Genomic DNA, 27942 nt, shown 5'->3' on the forward strand with positions numbered 1-27942 from the left:
GTATACAGTTACCTATCTAGAACTGTTAAAGGGAAACTTCGTTTTTTTTTCAACCTGGGCTCTGTTTTCATAAGTTTTTCTGTATACGTGAGTGATGGATAATACAATTTATTGAGGTCGCTCCAGTATTGAGCAGGGCAGGCAGCCTGCAGCCCAGCTAACGCTCTTCAACCGGGCAAGTGGCTCCCGTCAAAGTTCGCCCTATAAACGTGCATATTTTTCACACTGACAGGCTCAGATAGTTAAAATGAGTGTCCGACAACATACTAGAAAGGAGAAATGAACTTAATAGTCTCTACCTTTAGCTGGAGGTAGCTGTTTGTTGTGATCTGTGTCCAAATCTCACCACGCTAGAAATCTCGTTCTGAAATCTCGCGATAACTCGCGGCAAAACACTGATGGGGAATACTGTTACCTGACTGAGGTTAAGAGAGACGACCGGAGCATTTCCACATTGTAGCAACAAAATGTTGGGCTGCTCTTCGCGCAGCTTTCACAGAGCTTTCACAAGTTAGGACTAGCTGTGCTACAAATGGATGCTGACACTCCTGTCGATGCACTGCGCCGTGCCGACCACAGGGTCTGCAGTGACCACTTTGACCGTTTATAGGGCGAACTTTGACGGGAGCTCAAGGAGATGCATGGATTCTGTGAACAAGAGCTGCTGTATGATAAACCAACTATTTTATTTTTTACATGTTTGTGACTGGTTGATAAGTTTCGTTTTTCATACTATAGGTTACATATGCCTCATATGTAACCTGAGCTACACCGCTAGGCAACAACAACAACAACAACAGCAGCAGACTTCCATTGTGTCCCTCGGCAAAGTGCCTGTTTGTGTGGCAGTTTTACAGGGCCACTACAGGCTATAGTTGACTGAGTTGTTTTTGAAAGATACAGGAACTTTATGGTTTATATGTGCACCTGAATATTTGCTTATTTATTGCAAGTACTGTAATATGGTCATCGCAATGTTGATATCGAACTTGCCTATAGAGGTCTAAACTGCCACATATCGTAAGGATTCAAATGCAAGAAACAAAATGGAAAGCAAATGAAATATGCTTGTTGGTTTGTTTGCTTTATTTGCTTTTTATAGAGACAAACCCATATAAGCCACATGACACATAATCATTGACATGACATATGAGGAGCTGTGATAGAGTGAATGAGACATTAGTTTCCTTTAGCTCCAAAAAAGAGCTAGATGAATAGATATGAATTCATCTTCCCTCACAATACCAATTATTTACTATCGGCTGTAATGAAGCAGGTTGGCATGAGATGAGGATGGTCCTAGATTCATTGCCTGCAGTGAATATGTGACAGATATTTTCACAGTTCCTCCCCCAGAACAGATGTCAGTGTGAATATTCATAGTAGCATAGACTGTCAAGCCGTCCTTCTTTCTCTGTACTTGTTGCATGAACTTTTCATGATGTTTCTGTCACTTTCTATCAACCATGCAGCTGAAGTCTCCATGGTCCTCTGCAGCTTTCCATAATCTTCTTTTACTTTTGATTTTCATTGTCAGTGTAGTCAGTATCCAAACCTCAAAGCTTATGCAGTACTGAGTAATATTGGAAATGGGTTCATATGCTGATGATAAGCCTCTTACGCTAATAAACTATACCATGCCAAGTTGACCCCGATTCCCCTCTTATTTATTTATCTAGACAGCAATGAAAAACAAAAGAGAGGAATTAGAAAGGATTAAGGTCTTTAGAGTTTTGTATTGGGTTGACAAGGAGGTGGACAGGGTGTTGAGGACATCTGGGATGGTTGGAGACCAATAGGGAGAGTTACTGAGGATTAGCAGCATTTTGCTTATATTCAGTTTCAGTGGTTTATATAATTACATTGCTAATTAGCTCAGTTAATTCATGCTTGCAGAGTTTCAGATTTCAAAATGCAAAATCATAATTGTTTAATATTTGAAATGATCCCTACTTGAGAATCCATGAACACCCTGTTTTTGTTTTTTCCCCCCTATATACACAAACTTTTCAATATGCCATCACTGGTCAAATATAAAAGAGATGACAGCACCAGGACGGTTCTGCCACAGCTGTGTTTGGTTCGTTTTCCAGCTGACCTCTGCCAGTGAATACATGTTTTTCTTTAAATTGTGCAGTGGGTCATTTGAAAATTTTAATCCATGTTTTGTTTGTCAAACTGTCAGACCCGTGAAAACAGTTGTTTTCACACCGGCAGATTCAGGTATCATGAATCAGGCCAGCTGGGCAGGTGACAATCATTTCCACTGGCTCTGTTTTCCTGTGGCACTTGGACACATTTGGTGACTAGTTTGATGCCTTTTGAATAATGCAAGCTAGTATCTCAGTGGATTTTAGCATGAGGGATATGTTGCAAATGTTTAAAAACACTGAGTTTGCCGTTGCAATTTCAAATTTTGCTCACTGGATCATGGATATACTCAGAGTGTATGTTGAAGAGGAGAGAATGGAATTTGTCCTGAATTCTTACTCTGCATTGTGTCAGCCAGTGAATATCAGTATTGGTAGTTAGCCTCCAGGGCCGCTCACTGTGCACTGAACAGGCATCCATTGAGTGCTATGTTTTGAATGAAGCTTATACCAGCAAAATTCTTTGATCCAAAGGTTAAAAGGAAATTTGCTGTTTGAGTACCGAGCAGCTTTTCTTAAAGTAAGGTACTCCTAAAGTTTGTATGAACTATCCTTGATTCTCAAGGACACTGTGACATAAAATGGAGATCTATTTTCATTAATGGGAAGGAAAAAAGTCACCTGCTGGATCCCTGCATCTGTGTTGTTTTGTTTGATAGAGATGCATTGTAGCATACTTTTGAAATGGACATTAGGGATACTGGGCTGGTGACATCAAAGCAGAATTCAATTTCCTGAAACACCATAGGTACTTTTCCATAAGGCTCAACACAAACCCACAAGACATGACTTAACACTTGTTAAGTCCCAGCTTTTGTCATCTTTGTAAGAGACATATCTACTATCATGCTCTTCAAGGAATTTACATGGCTAACCTTGGCACCATTAATCTGACACTGACCCTCTCCCTCATCCCATAATAATCCATTTAGTTAAGTGAAAGATTTCTTCTCTGGGAGTAATCATTACCATTAAAAATCTAAAATCAGTGTCCAAAGAATAAAAGATTTTCGTACCACAAACATCACTACAATGCATTGCAATATGGCCAATCAAAGTAAAATCCAAATCCGGCGTGCACATTCAGTTGTCAGTTTCTCTGTGCTGCTGTCTCAAGAGTGAGAAAGTACTTGACTTATGATCAAGTACATTCACGGTCACCCAACAAGTGGCCCATAGGTCAGGAAGCAAGTTTAAGTGGATATGTTGGACACAGCTGGTGCATCATGTCGTACAGTGTGCCACTGATTTATCTCCGGTGACAGGGGACCCAACTCAGCATGCCAGTGGCTTTACCATCATTAATCAGGCGCAACACAGCCATGCCCACAGGAAATTAATTAACTCTTAAAAATCAGCATAGGCTCATTATTTATAACGGCTAATTCATTTGCAGGATTGTCCATGTCCTGCCACACCATAAACCTGAATATACAAATTCATGCACAGTGGCAAGACTTAGTATTCAAACCTTTTTGAATGACCTGCTTTTTTCTTTTTCTTTTTTTGCATTAATTGGTTGAAAATGTGATTGAATCTTCATCTAAATTACCGTATGTAGACAAACAGTCCTTAATCCCATATTATACAAACAATTATTATTTTTTTGTGTTTCTATTGAACATCACATCACCATATCATATTCATTTACTTAATTGCTTTAACTAACCGTGGGCTGATAAATTCCTAAACTCTTGGAGATGACTCAGTGATACTTTTGGCTTTATGCAAATAAGAAATTCATCTTCGTTTGTCTCCAGAGATCTCTTTTTTTGTAAGGCATGGTTCACAAAAGCAGAAGTTTACTGTGATTAGGAAATTCAACATTTTTTAGTGTTTCATGTGCTAACCCTCCACCTCCACTCTTGTCTCATTTATTGGATTTGATTTTTACTAAATCGCCCTGACTTGAATTAACTTTTGTTGATACGATTAGCTGGGGTGTTCACAAACCTTTTTCTGAATTATATTTTCCTCAATGTGGACAAGAACAACATAATTATGTGAGTGTTATTATTTAAAATAGATTCATGATCGTGACTTGGACAAAGAGCATACTTTAGTACAAATACATAATATCCAAAGGGCTCACTTACTTTTGTTCTTTTTCTGTGTCTTTCTCTCCTGATACGGTGAAAAAGAAAGTCATGTTTGGTTTTTTAATATAGTGCCCTCACTGATTTTAATTAGTGTGGGAATTTCAGCTTTGAATAACTGTTCACGCTCCAGAGGAAAAGTTTTAGCAGCTTAGACAACACTCCTGTCTGTTCATGACATGGATGACTGCAAAACACAGGATCGCATGAAATGACACAGTTTCTTTTGAAAATAGAGAGGGGGAGCTCTACTTACTAGACATTTGCCGTTACCGCTCTAATTGCAAATAAAATTCCATAGACCAGTGTTGTTTCGAAAATCCTGTTTAAACAGCAGTCTTTTGTTGATGATGTGTGTGTTTAGGAGGGAAATGACACTGTTTCAAGGACTTGGAAAAGGGGCTAATATAATGCTTCTGAGTGGCTAGTGATACTCATTGCCAGTGCTGGACATACTGTGTGCCAAGCTAAATCCTTTGGTTAAGTCTCTCTAGAGCAACATGTCGCCCCTACTGGCCAAGGATTGAATCCTGCCAGAGTTCTTTTGGGGTTTTTTTCTCTTATAATTTGCTTGAGTTATCAACATGATAAAAAATCTAAAAATGGATTTTCCATTTGATTACAGAATGCTAATGGATTTGATTGTGTTTTTTCCAAGTCGGCAAGGATAAATAATCATTTGCCTGTTGAGAGGAGGGAGCATTATATCTGCAAAAAGACTAAAAGGTAATGCATTAGTATTTCATCATGTTAAGTGTGTCTTTTTCAGGATGAACTTGAACTAGATTTAGCCATTTGAGAGTGATTTAATGTGTTCACAAAACTGCATCATCAAGTGCATGTATTGTACTGTATACCATTAGAAATTGCAATGCCATTTGAGTGAGAGGAAATCTGTTAAGACATGCAAAGGTTTATATCCATTTGGTCAATGCACTAGAGTATTATATCATTTTTTGCATTTGGCAATAGTGTAAGCAAAGACTGCAAAGATTTTGACAAAAGTGTCAATGTTTGGAGAGATGGGAGAGTGTAGCTGCGTTGTCATCCTAAGCTACTGTATGTATTGTTAGAAAAGTAAACCCACACTGAGCTACACACTGACAAATAAACAGAATATGAGGGGCGAGAGAACAGATTGACACACAGGTTATAAAGATCCAACAGATTCAAGGTTGACACGGTAATGGAGGAATGCACACCTTCGAGCAACATTAAGGTGTGAGCATGACCTGAAAACTTTGTAATTCAAGCAGTCAACTGAAAACTGCGAGATGACTGAATAAAGCGGAGGTTGTGGCCTGGTACCAGCATCCAAGAGAGTCATAGATGAGAGACAGCCAGCAATGACTATTCATCATGAATGTTGTGGCAGAGATTTATGAGGCAGGCCATGGGAAAAAAATGACACAAAAATGACAGAGCTGCAAATAATTTTCAGGTTTTTAGTGCTGTGGAGGGCAGAATGGTAATCTTTTCAAGTGCAGTAAACATAACATTTTTCTCAATTGCAAAAACATAACCACGGAGCAAACTCTAAAGAAAAGTATGAAGCACCTGCTGTGATGATACCATTGGGCGAGATTTGGTACGGTGCCACATTTTGATTAACTGTCCAACACCAATTTTATCTGAAGACCTGTAACTGAGCAGGGTGAAGGATATAGTGAAGAAAATGGAGGACAAATGGCTCTTAAGGCATAAATCTTCAAGAATATTGATTTAGAGTGATAATCTATGTCAATAGTTTTGTGTAAATGAAGTCTTTGTCCTCTAACAATCAGTGACTACCTCGTGATCTCGTATATATTGTGCTATTCTGAATCAAGGCAAATAATTGATTGTGAGATTGCTTTGTATGTTTGGAGTTGAAATAATATGTCGAACCCACTTTTCAGTGTGATGTGTTTTTGCCGGGACAATCGGCTTTGAATGGGTGGTGTTTACTCGTCTCACAGATATAGGCAGAAGATTTTCCCTCTGTTCAGTGATTACGTTCTGCGAAAAGAAAAATGTTGCCTCAGCACAAAAAGCACAGTAGTAAACCAATAACAACCAATAACGGTTCCAATCATTCAGCCTCCCTATCCAGCACTCTAATATTGCCTTGCCACAAGCTTGACATAGAAGTCATTTAAAAGGATGACCATGCTGGTGCAGGCTGCAGAGCCGGATAGCAGTGGCTCATAATCCACTTCCTGGTTGAGCCTGATTAAGACCTTCATGTATGTCACCACAGAGTCTGTGCCAGGCAATAGATGGATCCCTGCAAGCAGCTGGCGAGGTGTCAAGCTCATCATGTCAAGCTAGACCAATTCCAGTTAAGGAGAAAATAGTCACAGATTGGTTTCTCTTTACCTTTACAAAATAGTCAGAGCCAGCATGACAAAATTCATTATAGGGCTGTCTAAGGGACACGGCAGCGATCCAGAGCTCGTGCCAATGCATAAATGGCATGGCTGAGGCTTGTCAACATGTGTGGACCGTGCTGAAAGTTTAAGGTATGGCTTTGCCAGGATTGAAACCACACAGATCTTCTCATACTGCATGAGCATTGTTGATGAAGCACCTGACATATCAGTGGAGAACTAGGATCTGTCCTATAATTGGAAAAGAGGATGGGGCTGAGATTTCCAGAGACAGTACTGCAGAATTAAATAATAGAGATGAAGGCAAGAACAAAATCAAGAATAGAGGAAGCAAATCAAAATATTATCCTTTATAGCGTGTACAATTATTAAATTAAGAATAAATGTTTAATCCTAAAGTGATTCCAGTGCAAGGTCAGAGAGCAGAGGCTCAAGTCCGGTTGGAGCTGGTTCTAAACATCCCATGTGGCGACGTCTGACAAGCATGACCCATTATTTATCCTTGACTGCACAATTTATGATTTTCTCCACATGCTGGGATATGTAGGAGTCCCAGTTGAATTCCCACTATAAATTCATCCTTGACCCACGTGTTTTCAGTTGGGTACATGTAACACATGGCCTGTTACAAGGCTTTGTAAAGTGAAGGCCATTATACTGGCCCTAGGACTAGGACCCAAGCAGGTGATCATTGAAAGCATTCAGCTCATGAAGTAGACTGACAATATGCAAACCTTCTTTATATAGCTGTTGATTCCCTTAAGTTTAATTATGAAATCTGTTTGAGCGCAAATGTCATGATGAGTCTACAAACTCTGTCATGATACCAAAAATTTGGTAGTCAGAACCAATACCAATGAATCATGACATCTCTAACCTGACTATTTTCCTACTGTAACTATAAATGGCTGAGGTCCAGTGATTCAATATTTATTAAATTATATAATCTTTAAAATCCATTTACAATGTTAACCCAGCCAGTGAAAAGAACAGTCTAAGGGAGCGGGATCATTTTATGAGCTGATGACATTTGGTCATTTACGTAGTATTCTCTCCTTCCTCTGTTGTCCATCGGATGAATACACTCATTTCAAATACAGTATATCTTCTCCGTGACCAACGTTCAAAGTTTATCAGCATGAAAGCACTCTTCTATGCCCCATTGCCTCCCACACATTTGCAGCATGTGTCACAACAGACTGGCATTAGGTCTTATTTAGTACTGTAGGACTTTATGCAAATCAGATGAACTGTAACCATAGATGAACCATGGTCTTGGTAAGTACCCTGCTAAATTGAAAAATTGACAGGATGTAATTGTGCTACTCAACAGGCATAATAAATAGGAAATATGTTAAATAATGTACTGCCTTAACACTAGCTTGGCTTTCTGTAAATGCATTGGTTTTCTTCAGACTCTTTTCCACTTTACATATTGTGAGTGCATTAGCTTTGGTTGGTAGTAAATGTTCATTGTTTTGTATTTTAACTTTGTTGGCACAGACCTGACTTAAATGCTGTATGTTTAGTTTTAATTCACTGCACCAGTGCAATGTACCCTTCTTATTTGACCAATTGAAAGGCCAAAGTTCCCTTTGAGGCCAAAACAAAGGATTAGTAAATCTTAATGCATGTATTATTACACCCAGGCCTCCCACTTTGGCACCGACAGACAACCCCCATTGGTGGGCAAGCCTTACATTATTGTTAGGGAGATGTGAAATCTGAATGGGTCTTGTTAATGGGATTGTAGCGTTTTAGAAGAAGCCCATGCACTCAGCAGATAAGGGGACTGTTTATCCTGTTAATGTGTCACTTTAAATACATTAGGAGTAGGAGGGCTCTTGTTTTTTTTTTCTTGTTTTTTTTTTTGGCATTCTGCCTCGCTAATCCTGAAGAGCGCAAGGGACAAAGCATTTATAGATCCAGACTAAATTACATTTCATGTGGTATTTAGTGGGTTAATTTCCTGGTAAATAATAATAATCATCTTGATAATGGCTTAATTGTATGATAATAGGTGATATTTGAGCTCACATCACTGTAGATCATTTAAAATTGAAGTGACCGTGAGCAGCAATGGAGGAAGTGACCCACATATACGGCACATGTGCACATGCAGTTACACATGCACACACGGATACAGGAACAATTATACACACAACAGATTGTTATCGCTGTGTCACAGTGGGACCAAAGACAAGTAGTCGTTTGTTTATTCTATTTACATTGTCACTAAAGGTCCCAGAGGCCTGCCAGCCCCAGTATAAAACAAATGCTGCTCTATAATTCATTCATTACTTACTTTGCACTTGTCTTTCCTGTTAGGAAGTAGGTAGAACGATATTTAGCAACACTTGTGGATAGCTGCTTTGTGTCTTTTTTTGTAATTTAATTCACATCCTCACAGAAGCAGGATGCAAAATGGATTAATGACTGTGACTTTCACTTAACTTCAGGGATGTTTATAGGGAAAAAAGAAAATGATGAATATCTTCTTTCTTTGTGGCATTCTCTGCAACTTCCTAATATTGTTACTGCCGCACCTTGGCTGTGTTTTCTGAAGTCACAAGTCACCTTCTCCTTCATGCTGGGAGGCTCACCAGCACTGTCTCTGAAAATATGATTGGTTTTCTGTAGGAGGTGGTCAGTGCGCAGTCCAGCAGCTGCCGCTGTGATTGAGCACAGTAGGAGCCAGTGTGGGTGTGGACATCAGCGATAAGGCCTGAGTGGCACTGGCAGGGCCTCTCGTTAGCAGGAGATCCTTCAGAGGACCTCGCTAAGAACTCCAGTGACAAACTTGTTGTCACCGTCGAAATCCAACAACATTCCTCCTGTTCCACTGATATTAACTAGGGTGGCTGTTTTGTTTATCACATGCTGCGTGCACAGCAAACATATTGCTGTAGTCACTATAAATGAATATGAGAGTCTATCTCTGACTAATTCAGAGGCAAATTTGGATAACAGGCACATGAATTTAGTGCCATTATGCCAGGCAAATTTAATCATACCAGAAAAAAAAATTTCTTAAGAAAAATGTGCTCCTTCATGACCGGCTGTAATTCAGTGGCTAGTAAAATTATCTGCGGTGACATGACTATATACATATAGGCCTACATTTTCACCTTAAGTGTAAAAGTGAATAAAGTGGCCTGTGCAGTGGGGAGCATGTAGGGAAGTGAGGTGAAAAACAGGTCATCCAGAGAAACAGGTGTTGAGTCAACAGAATTGGATCCCACAGTGCTGATTGAGCGAGGAAGTATAGCGACAGTGGTTGGAGGACGGAAAGGGGGAGAAAAGTAATGAAACCTTTTACTTTTCTTTGCCTTTACTTCTTCACAAACTGAAACAGTCAACAAAATTCCCTATTACTTTGTTACCACTTATATTCTTAAATGTTTGGATATGCGTTCAGTAGTTTAGCTGATTACTTTTAATGAACACTAAAGGACAATTGAAAAGTTTTGCTATTGTCATGTGGAATGGAATGTTGGCATTATCTTTTTTCACTTACCAGTCCTGCCAAGAGCTTTGGCTGTTGTTGCATTTACAATACATGAGTGATAATGCACCCTTTAAACAGCGCTGCTTATTCTGGACCAACTGGATGCTACAGTGAAGAGACGGTCTGGGCCCGACCAACTCCAGTGGTAGAAAATAGTTGATAGTAGGGCTGCCCAATTAATCTTGTTTTCATCATCATCAACATGCAAAATAAACACATTGCAAAAGGTCGCTTGAAATGCAATTATTATTTACAGGTGCCATGCCTTCACTCTCATACACCTCATACCTGTAACATGAGCATCAGCATATTTGTATTGATTTAACGGAGGTCCGCGGGTATAGCCACAGTCATGAGGTACCAGTGAGGAGAAGTGACGATGTGTGGCGCTTAGTGGTACTGAAGTTAAACTCACTCGCCCATAAAGAAATGTGCAAACCCACCAGGCAAGTGGTCATTGACCTCTTGGCAAAACGGTTAGCATCGTCACCCATGATGCGGGACACCCAGGTTCGAAACCCACCCAGGGCAGGCCAGACAACATCAGTCACACTGACATGACTTTTCGTGTTTAGTCGACTTATAATGTTCCACTCTTCTTCTCTGTTTTTGGTGTATTTGTGTGGCAGTGTTACAGCGCCTCTACAGACCTGGCATATGTACTACAGCGTATTGAGTTGTTTTAAGAAAGACACAGATGATGTATGGTTAATATGCACACATGAATATTTGCTTTTTTATTGCAAGTAGTGTTGTCACGATACCAACATTCTGGTACCGGTATCGGTACCAACATGTTTTTCGATACTTTTCGGTACTTTTCCAAATAAAAAGAGAACACAAAAAATCTCATTATTGGCTTTATTTTAATAGAAAATCTTAGAACTATAACATATGTACCAGTAAATAATCACTAAATCAGTGAACAGTCACTGCTGCTGCAGGATTAAAATTCCATCTATATTATTCTGAACTCTTCCTAAATTAAAACATTAGTGGTCTGTTTAAAAATGAATATCAACTTGTTTTCTTTGCATTATTTGAGGTCTGAAAACACTGCATCTTTTTTTGTTATTTTGACCAGTTGTAATTTTTGGGAGAAATTGTTATCAGTAGTTTATAGAATGAAACACAAACGTTCATGTTACTCAAACACACACACCTATTGTTTCCCATACGTAGACCAAATTGACCCCCCCCCCCCCTCCTCCTCTGCGTAGCGCTCCTTCGCTGTGTTCACTCACTCACTCACAGAGAGAGAGAGAGAGAGAGAGAGAGACTGGTGCGCGGTAAAAACGAAACTTACCGTATCAACCAGCAGTGTTTGCATTAATTAACGAGTCTGTGGCGGCCCGTCTCTCTCTCTCCCACGCGGCGCACACACATAAATACAGGCACAGGTGGCCCTGTAATGGTAATTTTAAAAAAAGCACCTTGCTTCGTTTGTGACTCTCTCATTCGCTCGCCTCGGCTCAAATTACAATGCGGCACTTCACGCGGCGACGTCACCGCTGCCGGCGGCGCAAAATGAAAGTACCGGTCCCATCGAAGCGCAGTATGGTACCGTTTTAAATGCGTTAGTACCCCGGTACCACTCTAGTACCGGTATACCGAACAACCCTAATTGCAAGTCATTTCGTCAGATTGCGATATTGAACATTGTCATCACACATTGGACTTTTGCTGATATCGTCCAGGCCTAGTTGATAGAAATGGAAGCAAAACAAAAAGTATGCTTCTCATTGCATGGTTTCTTCTTGTAACTAAAAAGCTGTTAATGCTAATGGTAGAAATAGCAAAACTCACAAATTGCTCCTTTTAGTGAACTCCACTGAATTACACTGGACTGGACTCTCTTCTTCAGAGTCGACTTCAAATTGTTCTGTGATGATGAGAGAACAACATGGTCCAATTTACAGTATGTTATAGACTGATAATTTCATCAGAATAACACATTTGTAATATCCCACAGTGTGCCAAACCATGAAGGTGACACTCGATTGATTCCTTGAAAAGAAGGGAAAGAAAAAAAATCTTGATGCATTTTTAATTACGTTCATTTTCACTGGTCTTTATGTGAATGCCAGCTATTTCATTAGTGTTTGTAAAGAGCCATTAGTGTGACATTTATTTACACGGGTGTTAAATTGGATAGAGGAACCCTGCACATTTTTGTAGCTCATCCTGTACTTGCCTAAATATTCCATAGCTTCCATCACATCCTTATACATGGTAATGGCACAGTTAGCATTAAAGGAATATAACATCCAGACCATTTAGTAGCTAATACAGGATTTATGTTTGCTTTGCTAGTGAACACATGTTGAATTTACCATTGTCACAGCTGACAGACTTTTTGAGGCAGAATTTGAATGTCTGGGAGGTATGCTAATATTCTTGAAGACTTTTGATGAGTGTCAGACTGATAAATCCCTTTCCCCTTTCTGTCTCTTCCTCTCTGTCTGCTTGTCTCTCTCGTTCACATACTCTTACATCTCCTTTTTCTGCCCTTGCTTTCATTTTGGGCCGAGACGTTAGATACCTATGAATCCATCCTTATTTCCCGTCATGAATTATTGAATATTGATCTGCCAATTGTGTGCATCAAGATATCAACTCTATAGGCGGCTTGCATAATGAAATGTGGGCTGCAGTCGGTGGAAGACAGACGCAGCGTGCCACGTATGTAATGACAGGCAGCAAAGTGCCTTTAGGGTGCCAGCTTTCATCGTAGTAAATGTTGATGACACGTGCTTGTTGCCGAGCTGACAAACTGTCATAGAGCTGTCAGGCTCGCACAATCACTGACTCTGCACTCCTATGATCACCTTTAAACTGATGAATGCCTTTTGGGAGCTGGGTGTCATTGTGTGTGCGGGCAGAGGACTGCATACATATACTTGTTTGTCAGCCCCTAAACAATATTATGCTAATTGAGAAATGTGTCAGCTGTCCATCAGTCTGTTGCAGGCATGCAACCTTGGGACCCTGAATGTGCTATAATTGATCAGGGTTGGGGGATAACGCATTACAAGTAACAGAGTGAGGTGTTTAAAATACAAAATATGAGTAACTGTACTCAGTTACAGTTTAAATTAGTGTTTTCTGAATATATTTTCCTTAAAAAAATGATTACTTTTACTTTTTGGGAAAAACGGGGAACATAGGACCCGGGGAACTTAGGTACGCTGCCTGCCATATCCCTCTTCTATGTACGGTCTCTGGCAAACAACATGAATAAACTGCGACAGGATCACGTTTTTAAAAGGATTATAGACTGTCATGATGTTTATAATGAGCATGGTTTAACAGCAACGTCACACTGTTTCCAAAACGACACCGACTTCAGCAGAGAAGTGAGTTTAAGTATATTTTTAGTTACAGTTGCAGATTTAACAGTGGCTCCTGTTTCTTTCTTAATTTTCAAAATATCATCATGTTGCTTGTCCTACACTCACAAACAAAACCTATTTTAAATTGTGTCTGTTTTTGAGGGCATTCTGCATAGAGGCTCAGGGAAAACATTTTAAAAGTAACCCTCCCAGCACTGTAATTGATTGTTGTGATATTTACTGTGTCAAAAAGTAGTGATAATGTATGGTGTACGGTACATGGTGTTTTTGTTGGCTGAATTTAAAGTAAAGCCCCTTTCCACATGAGAACAAAATTTCAGCTGTTACAGTCGGTGTCTCCAAACACAGGCTGCCGTCTCTAACGGGAAATAAGAGCACTGGGGATTGAAGTAAAAAGATGTTTTCAGGTAATACGTTTTGGAGATGGTCCATTGACACTGGATTAGATTTTGACTCTGTGGGCTCATAAGATTTTTCAGACATCCTATTCAAATGGGTTCCAGCTGTGAATCTGAAAATATCCCCACACACCTAGTAAAGTCACCATGGTTACCGTCATAGCGTTAAGGGAGTTTGCAATGTTCATGATCAGTGGAGCAGCCCCAGGATTTTGTCTCTGGATGACATCATTTCAGTCTTTCTACTGTTGTTCAGGATGAGGGAGTTGCTAATCCCTGCTAATTCAAATAGTGAAATGTTGAAACATCAAATATGTACTCAGTTTTAAAGTGGGTTTTACTTTTAACAAGCAAAGACACTTTGTACAATGAATTAGCTGTGGGATAAAACAAATTGATTTCACCTAGTTTAGTCATTTTCACCACACAAACAGGCTACTTCATTTTATTGTATAATCACAAAGGCTCATTAGTGCCCTCTGTGGTAACTAAAAGGGCAATAGAGGGCAGAGGCCAGTAGGTATTTCCCTTCATTGATAAAAAAAAAAAGTGGGCCTAGAAAATTTCTTTGCTGCCCCTGCTAATGCTGTAGCAAGGGGGGTTATCAGTTGCTTATACTCACACATCCACAGAATAGAATTAGCATTCTCTTGGGATTCACTGAGACTTGACTTAATGCTGTATGTTTAGTTTTAATTCACTGCACCTGCCACCAATGCAATATGACCTGCTGAGAGTGAAATTTTGAGCGACCTTCTGTGGAAAGGAACAACAGTTTGACTGAAATGTAGCATGGCAGTGGACATCTGTGCGCAGGAAAGCAGACAGCAAACCACAAACACCTGGTCTAAGGTGAGACATCACGCTCTGTTAGCACATTTTTTCTTTAATGAGTGGTGCAACATTTTGTTGGGCTCCATGATCATCGCTTTACTAATCTTAGCAGTCTGTTTCATGGTGCAACTATAGCTGCGTCTATCATGGGTAAGGGTAATTCAGGTTTGATAGAGGTGACAGGCTGGATTTGGAAAATACAGCAATTTGTTGTGATGTTACGAGAATAAGTCTGTGACAGATGTGTGGGACGACTCTGATGTTCCTCTGTAGCTGGTCCAATTTCACTAAATCTAGAGTGGAAACACACTGGTGTTTATGAGAAAAAAAAAGTATATCTTTATTTATTTTTCACTGGACAGGCACAGTGTGAATTTAGATGAGAGTGTTCAGGTTTTGTGTTGTCTCTCCTTTGTGGTGGCTCCCAAGGCCTTGTGTTCTCACTCTGCAAACCTCATCTCATCAGATATGAAGCTAGACAATGTTAAGTGGAAATCACTCCTTGCTAAAGGCACATTTTTTAAGGAATGGCAATACGGTAAACCCAGAATTTAACTCAGCACTCCCAGCCAAACCTTAAATGATGAAGAAATGATGAAAGATCTTGGAGGAGAAGCAGATAAAAGAAAAGGGGATGTTGAAAAACACAGCAAGGTGCAGAGTGAGCACTTATATGATAACCAGCTCTTGTAATAAGAGTTCTGCTGACAATGTGTGTTCAGGAGATTTCACTTATATCTTAAGTACCTGCATAGAGGACTTAGTAAAGAGTAAGAAGGCTTTATTAAGGATTTAGTCCAAGCTTTCACTATCTCTCTCCTGTCTATTGTAAAATGTGAAAAGCGACTGAACTAAGATTCAGTAAAATTGATATAATAAGACATAAAAAGTGTAGTTTTCTTTGTAAAAAAAAAAAAAAGCACAACACAGGACAACAGAATGGCAAACCATAGAGTCTCACATAGATAAGACCTTGGTGCACAACTAACTATAATGGCATTAGAAAGGAGTGATGGAAGTGGACACAAATCAGCATGACTCAGGTCACTTTGCCGCTCTGACGCTCTCAGCTCTGATGCTGACAAATAGACAAAAGTCAGCCGAACTGCTTTTGAACTTCCTCTGCTGCTGTCCAGTCATGTTCAGAGATGAACAAATGCCCCCTCCACCCACCTCGTGTCAAAGTTAGTTATTGTTATTGTTGTTTTGAATACCTCTGGTGCATAGGACTCTGATACTTTGAGTCTCATCAAACAACAATTGAATTAAACATGAGATACAGGCAAATGCACAATGTCCAAAGCTTACAACTGAAGTGTTTCAACAAATTGGATTTATCACTGAGAAGATTATTGCACATTTTGCTGATGGTATTTCTCATGAATTTTCATTGGTGGCTGCGTCCTGGAGCACTGCATGTGGTGTAAGGTTTTGGAAAATGGCCTGTAGCAATGTAATGGCCTAACCTGCAACAGCACAACCGTGGTCATCTGAGCAATTTTGAATAATATAGCCATAATGTCTTCTACTAGAGCTTCACGGCCACAGTGTTCATAACCCGTAAGAAAAACACAAGCACTTCCAATGAGCTGTTTTACTCTGTAAGGATCAAAGCGTTACGATGTGTCACCGTTTCTCTGTGATCCATGCAGTCATTTCTTCCTGGCTTTATGAAACTGTCGCCATGGCATCCCTTCGGGTTGTCCTTGGACTCAGTTCGGGAGACACTGCACTGCTGACACCCTTGCTGGGAGCACGCTGGCTTCAGTCACACTCGTGCGGTATCCACGCGCGCACACAGTCATGCACATATACACATTAATAATGTTCCTCCTAATGAATTACAAGCAGACCTTGAGGCCATACACCTATATCCCTCTAACGTCTGGCTAGGTGCCCAGTGACAAGTCTCACAGCATAAAAGACAAGGACACACACACAGTCCTTTTGTCTTTAAATAGCATGCTTGCTGAGCTCCCTCATCTACATAAGAATCGTACAAAGCTAGGTAACAGCCACAGAAACTCTATTACTGTCCATCCATCCTGCATGTTATTTACCTCTATTACTGAACCATTTGTTTTGCAGGGAAATCACTTCTAATTTGCATCAAATCAAGTGTCAGTGTTGTCTATAACCAGAGTTATTTAAAACTCTGAACTGCGCATAAAGCACATCAGCAAAGTTCCAAGGTAAACTTGACAGGAGCTTTATAAGCGCTGTTTAAAACAGTAACAGATGGTAAGAGGCACCTCACTGTTGGCCCAGCAGACAAAGCTTTATCTTCTGTCAGGGTGATAGGTCAAGCAGTGAGTCTTCAGCCAACAGATTAAACATAAAGAGCTGAGCAGCCAGCAGTTATGGCGTTTAAGAATTTCACACACTACAAAATTCCATCATAAGCCGCAGTCAGCAAAAGTGTAGAATAGTTCACAGGTCTATTAAAAGGAGGAGAATGTTTAAAGTGTACTTTCAGAGAGTATGGGGATAAAAAATAATTGTATACTGACCTAATTTAGAAATAATCAACCAATCAATAGTCAGAAAATTATTATTTTTATTTATTTTTTTAATCATTGATTGATTATAGTATTTATTTACCAGGAGAAATTGCAAAACATTCTCTGAATTCTGCTCAGCAAATGTGAAGATTGAATGTTTGTTTTACATCAATTTTAATTATCAAACTGAAGATGCCCCTAGAGTTGGTGCTCGTCATGCACCACTATTTTCTGAAATCTGAAAGAATTAATTATATAGTGATAGTAAAAAAAAAAAAAAAAAAGATAAATAAAATAATTATACTCAGAAGAGGACAAAGTAAATGCTTTTTTGTTTTTTTTTAAACAACAAAAAAACAACGTAGGGTTTACATTTGAATCAAGTAACCTAATGGTACATTTAATATAAGTTCTAAGTTATGTTTCAAGGCTGTCATTTTCTGATGTCTGCTCTGTACGCTCCCTCACTGGACCCAAAGCCCCGTGGCACTACCCGAGCACAGCTCACCTAACCCTCCCCTGCCGCCCATGTCCCCTGACCCAGAGTCAGCGGGTTAATAACCAGCTGCACCGAAAGCCATTTGTCATTTGCTACCTGCCGCTGATAGGAGATGTCAGCAGATGTCTATGCCCTTGTCACCCGGCCTCATGACAAATACTGTATCAAGCCTCGCAATCTTGGGCTCCCTGAGGCTTCTCAGTACTCCTCTACTGAAAACCACTCCCACTTGATAGCATTAGATTCGTGTGCTGTGATCCATATCAAGATAAACTGGTGATCCCCTCACTCTTTTTCATCTCCTTTTTCCATTGCCCCATAGATTGGAATTGAGTTGTGTTTTTATATATATTTATGTGTGTGTATATTTTAATTTGCACATTTTCCCCCTGTCCTTTACTTTTAAATGTTACCAGCTTTCCTTTGATGTTGGATACTTAATGCCAGCACCGGCCTGGAGCTAATGGTTTTATATTGGTAGAAAATGTAGGATGATTTATGCAGATAAGAGGAGGACACAGAATTTTTACAACTACTCTGGACATATAAATTCAATGGAGCTTGATAGACCCATTGTCTTCCCCTTTTGTTTCTCTGTGTGTCTGTCTTGCCTGACAAACAAGTGGAGTGTAAACAAATGGATATTAATGGAAATAAGCCTTTCCCATCTGTGGCTCATTTGGGTTATAATTGAAGCGCTGTATTGATTGGACCGGCTGAAACATTTGTGAAGCTTTCTGCTTTTTCATTTTGAATTCAGACTAATCTCTGACTAATGCCATGAGTGAAAAGGTTGTCATCATAAAGATTTCATCAAAGCAGCTAAGCAAGGCAGTCACTTGACAGTAATTCTTACTGAACCAGCTGCACAACAGCACAGAATTATGACAGCCTAAGAAGTCTGTCCAGCTACTCAGTGGTTCCAGGTTTCTGGTCGCAGCACAGTGTTGATGTGAACTGAGAGAGAGAGAGAGAGAGAGAGAGAGTGAGAGGACAGACACTTAGAATTCCACTTATTCATCACACACTATTTAGCTGTTATTGTTTTCTTAAAATTGTATATGCTTAATTTACCACAGGCAGTTTAAATGTTAATTCCTCATCCATTAAACGGCCATCCCTCTCTCCTTGTGTCTCCCTGCAGAGATGTCGGGTACAGGTGAAGAGATTTCTCAGGTACACTGGAAGCAGCAGTGGTTGGAAAACGGAACGCTGTACTTCCACGTGTCCATGACCGAGTCTGAGCTTCTGGCTCAGACGACACAACCCACGGCCCGGGAGCCCGCTCACGTTCTCCACGAACACATGCATCTGCTGCACATCTCAGTTATGGTAAGTTGTCGAGGCTGGTGTGAAATAAATGTGGGTTTGGACATACAGAAACAGTTTTTGAAACCCTTTTGTGGTTGGAATGACTGTCTTTTAGTCTATGTGTCATCCACAGTGTCATGTGTAACTGCTGTTAGAACCCTCTTCCCTCTGGAGTGTCACGTAGTGTCATAACTAGATAGCATGGGCATTTTAATCTGTGAAGGGAGAGATAGCCCCACTGGGTGGTTGTCATGTGAATTTTTGTCAGACTTAAGGTCACACCAGAAAGTAGCACAGCAAAACTTACATGTCAACCAGCTGGGAACATGTTACTGCTGCAGTGCTTCTCTCTGCTCATTTGCCATTTTCTCCCCCCTGGCATTTTGTTCTTGAGATTATGCGTCATTTTATTCAATGAGGAGTTATTGAAGAGGGGGGGGGAGCTTGTTAGCTCAGTTGCTAATGAGACAATACATTTACACGGTTTATTCAACAGACATATTACCATTAACTCTTCTCTGCAAAGCATTCCTATTTAGTGGAGGTCAATTAAAAGTTGATGGTGAGGCAAGGCTACGTAATAAGTGATGATAGCCTCCTCTCCTGCTTTCCATTACCTAAAGATCAGCACTGCCAATAGTGTGGACTGAAAGCTCGCTATAATGGTAAATGGCACACATTTGCATCAAGTTGAATTCAAAGTTAAAAAAGTTGTTGCACAGATTTACTTTGTGAATCCATAGATCGCATCGATTCCATTGGGATGAATTGATTTCTTTTTTTTCTTTTTTAAGTATATTTTTGGGGCTTTTTTAAGCCTTTATTTGACATTACAGTCGAGAGAGACAGGAAATGGGGAGGCAGAGAGAGGGAGAATGACATGCAGGAAAGGGCCGTCCGATGCGGGATTCAAACCGGGGCCGCCTGCACGAGGACTATAGCCTCAACATATGAGGCGCCTGCTTAACCCACTGCGCCCCCATAAAATGTCATCATTTAAAAGACTGATGTGACCCAGCATTCGCAGCGATGTGTGAAGTGCTGTCCCGTCATCAGATATGTATGAAGGATCTATTTATGGAGAGAAACTTATGCATGCTGATGACCTGTCCATCAGAGTCCCACTGTGTGTCCCTGCCACTGTTAATCCTCTCTTACTGTTAAGTGTGTCGAGACACCTCGATGTGATCGCCCACTTCAGATAAGCGAAGACTTATCTCCGAGCTGCATAATGAGTGCGATGCCTCTGTTTGTCCTTCCAGCTGGTATTAAGGCTCTCCTTTTCACAGGAAGCAGTGGAGTTAGTGTAACTGATACCAGAGAGAGGAACCAATAATGACTCCTGTGTGGACATGGGAGGTTAAGATCATGTGAAGGCTCAGCTACAGCTGCAGCTTTAATTATACTGTACCCTCTTGTTGTATTACCTGTTGCTCATGGTGTGTTGTTAGGGTATGGAGGAGGGGAGTGTCTACGTTAAGAGGTGTGCAATTACCAGCCATTAGCAGGTGGAGCAGAAGGCTGGTTGGGCATTTACCCAGAGCTGTATTCTTTTTTATGTTTCAGTTGTGTTTTCTGCCACATTACAGCTTCATTATAGTGATGCATAAAGATTTGCTAATGTTTTAAATGTTACATACAGTATACTCAAAACAAACCTCCAGTATGTTTTTGTTCTGCAGCATCCTTTCACTGAAACATTTTCTTCCCTCCAGAATTTATCATTAAAACCAAACTCTGCACTTTCAACACTTTCTGTGCTATAATTGACCATCCTGTTACTCCGCTTGCCTTTTTAATATATTTATTTGGTAACATCCTCTCACCTCTATGGATGTCAGTGTGTAAGTGCTTTGCTTCTTCATGTTAACTTGCTGTAAATACTCCTCGCTGTGTTTTTACAGCTGTCTCCTCCAATCCCAGTCTTTTATTTTTTCCTCATCACTTCACCCCTTGCTCTTTCTCCCCAAATTCCAACTTTTTCAAGCTTCAAGTCCCACATTTCGCACCTATTCTGTTGTTGACTTTACAGCTCACCTCTCCTCGCACATCCCACCGCCTTCTCTATTTCTGTCTGTCCTCTCTTCTCCATGCACCATCTCCTCGCTCGATCCACCTCCGTGTTCTCTCGAATCCTCTCACCTCTCCTGCTCACAGCTCCACCTCTTCCTCTTTCACCTTCAAAACACCTTTGGTGACACGTCGGGTGAGGAGGTGTGCATATGGCTGGCTTGACACTGTCATTACTTGGCAGAGGAAACTGAAACAAACAAGCAACATCATGAATGTATTATACTTGATGCATGGAAGTGTCATTCCGTTTATGTCACTTTCAGTATAGAATTAACACTTCAACAAGACATATTTCTGTTACAGCTTGACATGTAAAAAAAAAAAAAAAAAAATGTTATTCTTACAATTTTTCCAATGTAAATAATGATATAGGTTGTTTGTGCCAACACATGGATATGACATTTGTGACCTTTATTTTCAGTCATCCGTGGATATAAGGGACAGCGCTGATGGTTTCACATGGGGAACAAGCAGTGGTTCTGGTTCTATAGTTTTTGCCATTGCTCCTTGTGTTCAGTGCTAAACTTGATCAGTGCTGTGTACACTGTAAAACCAGCATAAAAGCTCAAGACACTCTTGTGGGATTATTTGACAATCATGTACATTTAAACCTGCCATTTGCACACTCATAACCCAATTGCTAAGATCTCAGAACTAGGATTTTTACAACAGTGTCAAATTTGCACTGAAAGTGACATAACCATGAAATAATGACTTCAGTAATAAACATTTATAAAGTTCAACCTAGGTTCAAGTCTAGTCCTATGCCTTATTCATAGAGCTTCAAAAAAGTTATCGCACTTTCACCTTTTCTTTTTGTGTTATTATTATTATTATTATTCTTTGCTTCACAACCCTCCTAACAATGTCTACTCTGACTGCAGAGTACAATGAAAAAAAAGAAAATGCTGATAAGATTTCATGCCGGCGTTTGACCTGGTATAACAACGTTGACGATCAATTCTTTCCTGGCAGTGTGATTTTTATAGATTGGCCTTTTTCACAGCAGGCATTTTGCCTTGATTGTTAGAGCAGGGAAAGGTGTTACTAATAAAGTTAACTATGGCTCTGTTTTATTCAAAAGCCTCAGTAAGCCATGACAGTGTTCATCTGTCATTAACTGTGTTTTTTTTATGTACAGTACTCTTCATTTTGATTTGCAAATAGTTTCTGCACATTTCTATCAGATTAAAACCTTGAAATACTCATTCACTGATTTGTCTGCTTCTCCGTTCCGAAGATTACTCTGTTCACTGCACTGGTCTTTGGTATCAAGACCTTAAGACAACTGGTCTAAAACGCTGCCGGAATTTCATTTTTACCAGCTTTCTGTTAATTAAATAGGTTTTTTGCACTTGTAGCTTTCTATTTCAAAGCGTTTACTCCTGTAACCTCCTCTAACACATCATCCTCCTGATTAACACGGACATGGAAAGGTTAACCCTGAAAGTGCTTTGTCACAGTTTTCTTCAATACTGTGAAGTATATATCATATTCAGACACATTCATTTTAATGTATTTTTTATGTCAGTTGAGGATTGATGGATTCTTCTGAACTTGTTTTTCCTTTGTGCTACTTTCCTTCTTATCTGTTTAAATGCTATTGCTATAGTCAACATTAGCATAAATGCCTTTTTTTCTTACAATTGTAGAAACCTTGTGAGACCAGCTTCAGATTTAATACATTTATTTGCTAAAACTACCTCAAGCCTGGAAAAAAAAAATCAATGCCAAAGTTAACACTGACCTCTATCATTTCTGTGACTAAAATAAGCATACTAACCAGGAAGTTAGTATCTTAGCCATGAAAAATGCAACAATGGTGGAAGGTCTTGCAAAGCGACGATCACCACCGTCGACATCCAAGAGAGACCAAATATTTTGTTTTACTTTGTGTAGGAGAGGACCAGAGACGTAACAATACAGGGCCCAGCTCATTAAAAATTGCTTCATAGCCTCACCAGTGGTAAAAACTCCCCAAACAACCTCACTGCGAGAGACAACAGCTGTTATTTCCTGTTTGGCAGTGGCTTTTTGTGTGGCCAGTTGTGTGGACAAATCACTTTCCATGATTCTCACATCAGCTCCGGCATTAAGATTTAATTTGTGCTAGACGAGTGTTTCTAGTTTCACTGCTTGGTGTTTGTTTTCTTGACAGCAGCACAGTCTCACACTGTATTATTGAGCAGGTGTGCATGGGGAGTTGTCTTTATCTTATCGGGTGGCATCTGTGTAAGGAGACATTATTGTATAAAATGCAAAGAGGGAATGAAAGAAGAGGCATATTGAGGCAGTCAGAACGGGACGGAAGACTCTCTGGTTTGGCCTTATGGCCCCAAGGTTTCTCCTGGCTCTTTGACTGAACATCATTATGTCTGATGCTGTCAGTTCTGGGCCAGGCTCAAGTGTGAGCACTCTATTCTTCTGGCATTGAGCTGCCAGTTTCTCACTCACTCAAGCAATCGTTTTCCCAAGTCTCTCTGCTTTTTCGCTGTCCGTCCCCTGCACTGCCTCTCCTTCGCATGACAGCAGCAGGTGGAGGCACAGGTAACAGCCGCAGCGCAGGTGAAAATGACAATTGACTGACGGAGCGATCAGATAAATTTGTTTTCCACCGAGTGACTCACTCATAACTAGTTGATTTGACAGTATCATTTTTTCATTTTAAGAATGTATTATTCATACTGGCACTTTACGCACTGCTCCACAGTCCACAGTGTGTTGTTGACTACATGGACTAGTTCTAATTCTAAGCTATTTATCTATTGTGTGTTTGTTTGTGGTGGTTCTTTTCAGTGATTTTCATTTTTTGGGTTCATCCTAACTCTTGCATCAACAGATGTAATTCATAAATTTCATTATTTGTCTGCTCTGACAATGTGCGTAGATGTTGGTGCTTACAAAGACGGAGCTTTCTAAAAAATGTAGGTTTTTTTTCATTCAAACAGCACCATGGCACTTTGTCACCATCCTTCAACCCAAAAGTTATCTGGCAAATTCTGATGCTTAATATACAGACACAACAGTTTGTGCTCAAAACGCATCAAATGTATCATAATAATTTGAAACATCACAGGGGGAAAAGCCGAGTGCTGAGCATCTGCTGAGTGCTGCTACACTGGCTGTATTTTAAATGCATAAATTCATGTAGATTTCCCAGAAGAAACTGTTGTTCCTCAGTGATCACATGTGCAGATGCAGCACCTCAGACCTCAAAACTAACTGTCTTTTTTCAAGACACTTTCCTGACACATCTTGATTGAAATGAAAATATCATTGTAATCATTATTATAATTCATTTACCTGCTTTCTAGAGAAGAAAACACATATAAGTGTGACCCAATGGTTTATATTAGCCTAAGTAAATTATGACATGAAATCCTCAGAATAACCATACAACTGTTTTCAGTTATTCACTTCAGACCTTACAGTGCCATAATTAGTTACTGATGAAATACATTTAACATGTCAAAGTTATGGAAAACATTTCATTTGATGTTTTAAGTGCTTTATTTGATGTTTCCATTGAGTGAATTACACTACTTTTGTTTGTATGTTTGAAATCATTTCTTACATCTTTCTTCTATAAAAATAGATTGTGTTGTGAAAATGCGAGTATGGTTTGTCACAGTTAAAGGCACTCACCATCTCTGACCATATTACTCTTGTTTCCAGTGTCAGACTGACTTCTGTTTAACATAGCAGTCTGTCTTAGAGTCTTATAGTCATGCCTCCTTTTGTGATCTAATATAATCCAACTGTTACATCAATTTTTTGCTCCATTTCTGAATGACAACATGCACTGCTCCCCTGGCCCTGCCTGGAGGCCTTCATCTGAAATTGTTTGATTTGCATTGTGTCTTCAAAGCACTTGAGCAACTATTGCTTGGGTTTTATTTGTTGTTGTTGGCTTTTTGTCAAACTGCTTTTACTCTCTTTGATTTGCACCTTTTGAAGGATGTTCTGGCAGTAGCCAAAGTATGACTGTAAATCATTGAAAGGGTAGTTTTCTATATATCAGTTTCAGTCAAGTACTCCATTGCACTTCCCTGCTGTCTGTCACTGTCTCACTGTGGTCTCAGTCTGCGTGATGAGAAGTCAAATGTAGCAGTTGTACTGCTGTTTTTCTTTTTCATCATCATACATTTGCAAAAAAGCAAAACATGAACATTAGAAGCATGCACACACAAGCACACACACGCACGCACTCAAAGAGAAAACACTATCGGAGGCAGTCATGATTGATAGAATCAAAACCATTTGAGAAAGAACTTTCATGGCTCTACAGTATAGAAAGAAAAGGAGAATATGATAATGTGATTCATGGAATTATTAACATCGATCACCAGACAGGCTGCCTCTAGAGAGGAGTCACACCGGAGGTTTGATCAGACCTCTGAGAAGCACTAGAGCAGCCCTTAAACAAAGCCCCCATCCCACTGCTAGGACAGATCACAGAGAAAAAGCAATTTTCTCCCTTCAGTGCAACCTCTACAACTGAAACCATCCACGATACACAATGCATGATGTAATATGGAACTTTTTTTTTTTTTTTTTTGGATTGGATGAAGAAGAATTATAGGTGAGATATAATTGCATTTCTTTGTCGGCAGAACCGGGGATGGTATGATGCAGTGGGACTTTGAATGTGAAGTTCAGAGGAAACAGCTATCAGTCACATTGTATGTAGCACTATGGAGTATTTTTCAGAGAAGTGGCATGTTTGAGTTCACGGGGAGGACAGGTAGTATTTTACCAGAATGAGATGCTGTAAAGGCTGGCAGTTCAGAGCTTTTCATGTGCCACATTACAGAGCATAATCATCTATTGTATGGGATCTGCGTGTCTGCAGCTACAGTACATCACAAAATGGAAATTAGACATGTTTCATTGACTGCTTGGGCATAATGTTAAATACACCAGTTAGCCAACCACCAAAAAACAAAATGAAAGCCTAAAAAACCTGAAATGAATAGAAAACATCTCATATTTAAGCTCGGCCTGGCTCATTTCGTATAATTGAGCATATGCCTGAGGTCATTTAATATTCCCGAGCTCACACAATGGGGAAGGGAAGACTACTATTCTTATCTCCGTCCTGATAGATATGCATGGAGATACAGTGCACCCTACACGGTTGAAATGGCTCCCTTATAATTAAGCAGTCACTGGTGATGTATGACCATCAGCGTGGTGGGTCATCGAGGCATTTGAGGCAACCGTGGCTCCTGTGGAATCAGGGGTTACAGAAATTAATTTTCGCCATGCCCTGGCATAGCGAGGCATAATGCTACTGTGGCTGAGGACACTTTCAATTATTCCATTAAAGTCCAAGAGAGTTAGCATTTTAATTGCTCTAAGCTTTAATTGTTTCAGTCACCTTTTGGTTTCTACAATTTTACATATGCGTGTTTTTTGCACCGTGCATACAAAATGAGGGCAAATTAAAATGACTGGTGAGTCGCAGCTCGAGAGACTGACATGAAGCTTCTAAAGTAAAATATTTTTGAAAAAAAAGTGATATTAGCAAAGTAATTTTAGCCAAAGGAGCTCATTATTCTTCTATGATGTTAATAAAGCTACCTCTCATCATTGCTCTGTATGTATCACTTGCATTGCTCAAACATCGCTTAGAAAGGTTTAAGTGTGTAAGTATTTCAAGTGTCATGCTCAATATGCTCATTTGCCTAATTTTCAGCATATACACCATTTAAAAAGAGGACATAGTTACACCACTAATGAATATTGAAATTACATTTTTATGTGCTGCCCTTTAGATGGCAGAATTAATGTCACATTTAATATATATTAAGAATATAATTTGCAGTATTTTTCACCTTAATGAATGAATATAGTTTATTTTTCCTTATAGAGACTTGATCCCATTGTAACTTAACATTCTCTGTGTTCAATGAAACACATCTGTCCAAAAATCGATAATGTCAAAGCATCTCTTGGCTGTGTTTTCTTCTCTCCTGTTTTATCCAACTCAACTCCAATCAGCCTCCTACTTTGCCGTGTCATGGCGCTGACTGGTGATGGATATTGAGTTGCAGATTTTGGTTACTTTCTTCATTTGACTGGTTAAACCAACCATATAGTTTGTAACTTGTAAGAGACAGGGTTACAGTAGCTGTAAGCACAACAGTGCCATCACCCTATTGTAATGAGGAGCGGCTGTGAAACCAAAACAATGAGCTGAATATGCTAAAAACATCCACAGATCCAGGTGACAATTCATCATCTCTAGTGAAACAATCACAGAGGGAACACCTTCTGTAAGAACTACTGTAGGTCTGGGCACGGAGAAAAGTCAAATATCTGGCATTGCATGTCAGTGATCTAACTTCATACCCTATTTGAATTCTAAAAGATTCATGTGGTGTTATTTTCCTTTGTAATCTCATCTAGCATTCATCATTGATGTTGTTGTTTGTCTATCCAGCCTGATTGTAATGAACACTGGAGAGTGTTAATGACCATTCTAATGTCATGTAAGGAGCTCGCTCTAAAAAAAAAGAAAGAAATCAAATTGTTAGCTGGAGCCTTTTGATTTGATTTTCTCTTTGAGCATTCTCTATGCGCCAAACTGTAACATTCATAGTATTCTCTGAGCTTCAGCGCGATCAAAAAGATTTTTAGCAGTGATCACTTCATTAGTGTAGTATTGATTGTTTTCCTTTTGAGTTTACTATATATTATGTTGTTTGTGTGTTTTAAACAGACTAACTTGACCATGTTATTCCACAAGATGATAAGTTCCTCCCTTTGAATCCACCGTCTCCTGCATTACCCTGCTGGATACCTCAGTAATAATATGAGTAACGCTGTGATCTGGTGAACTAGTAAA

General features: G+C 39.7%; 1 protein-coding gene across 1 annotated transcript in view; it reads left to right on the forward strand.

Moving 5' to 3' along the window:
* Nucleotides 1-27942, forward strand: part of astn2 (astrotactin 2) — a 267819-nt gene that overhangs the window by 24752 nt on the left and 215125 nt on the right. The window contains exon 2 of the mRNA XM_085793310.1: nucleotides 18853-19040. Coding sequence (XP_085649436.1) covers nucleotides 18853-19040 — 188 coding nt within the window. The remainder of the gene's footprint in view (nucleotides 1-18852; nucleotides 19041-27942) is intronic.

Source organism: Trachurus japonicus, chromosome 12 (assembly GCF_045865225.1).
Source record: "Trachurus japonicus isolate A0001 chromosome 12, Traja_1.0".
NCBI classification, from domain to species: domain Eukaryota; kingdom Metazoa; phylum Chordata; class Actinopteri; order Carangiformes; family Carangidae; genus Trachurus; species Trachurus japonicus.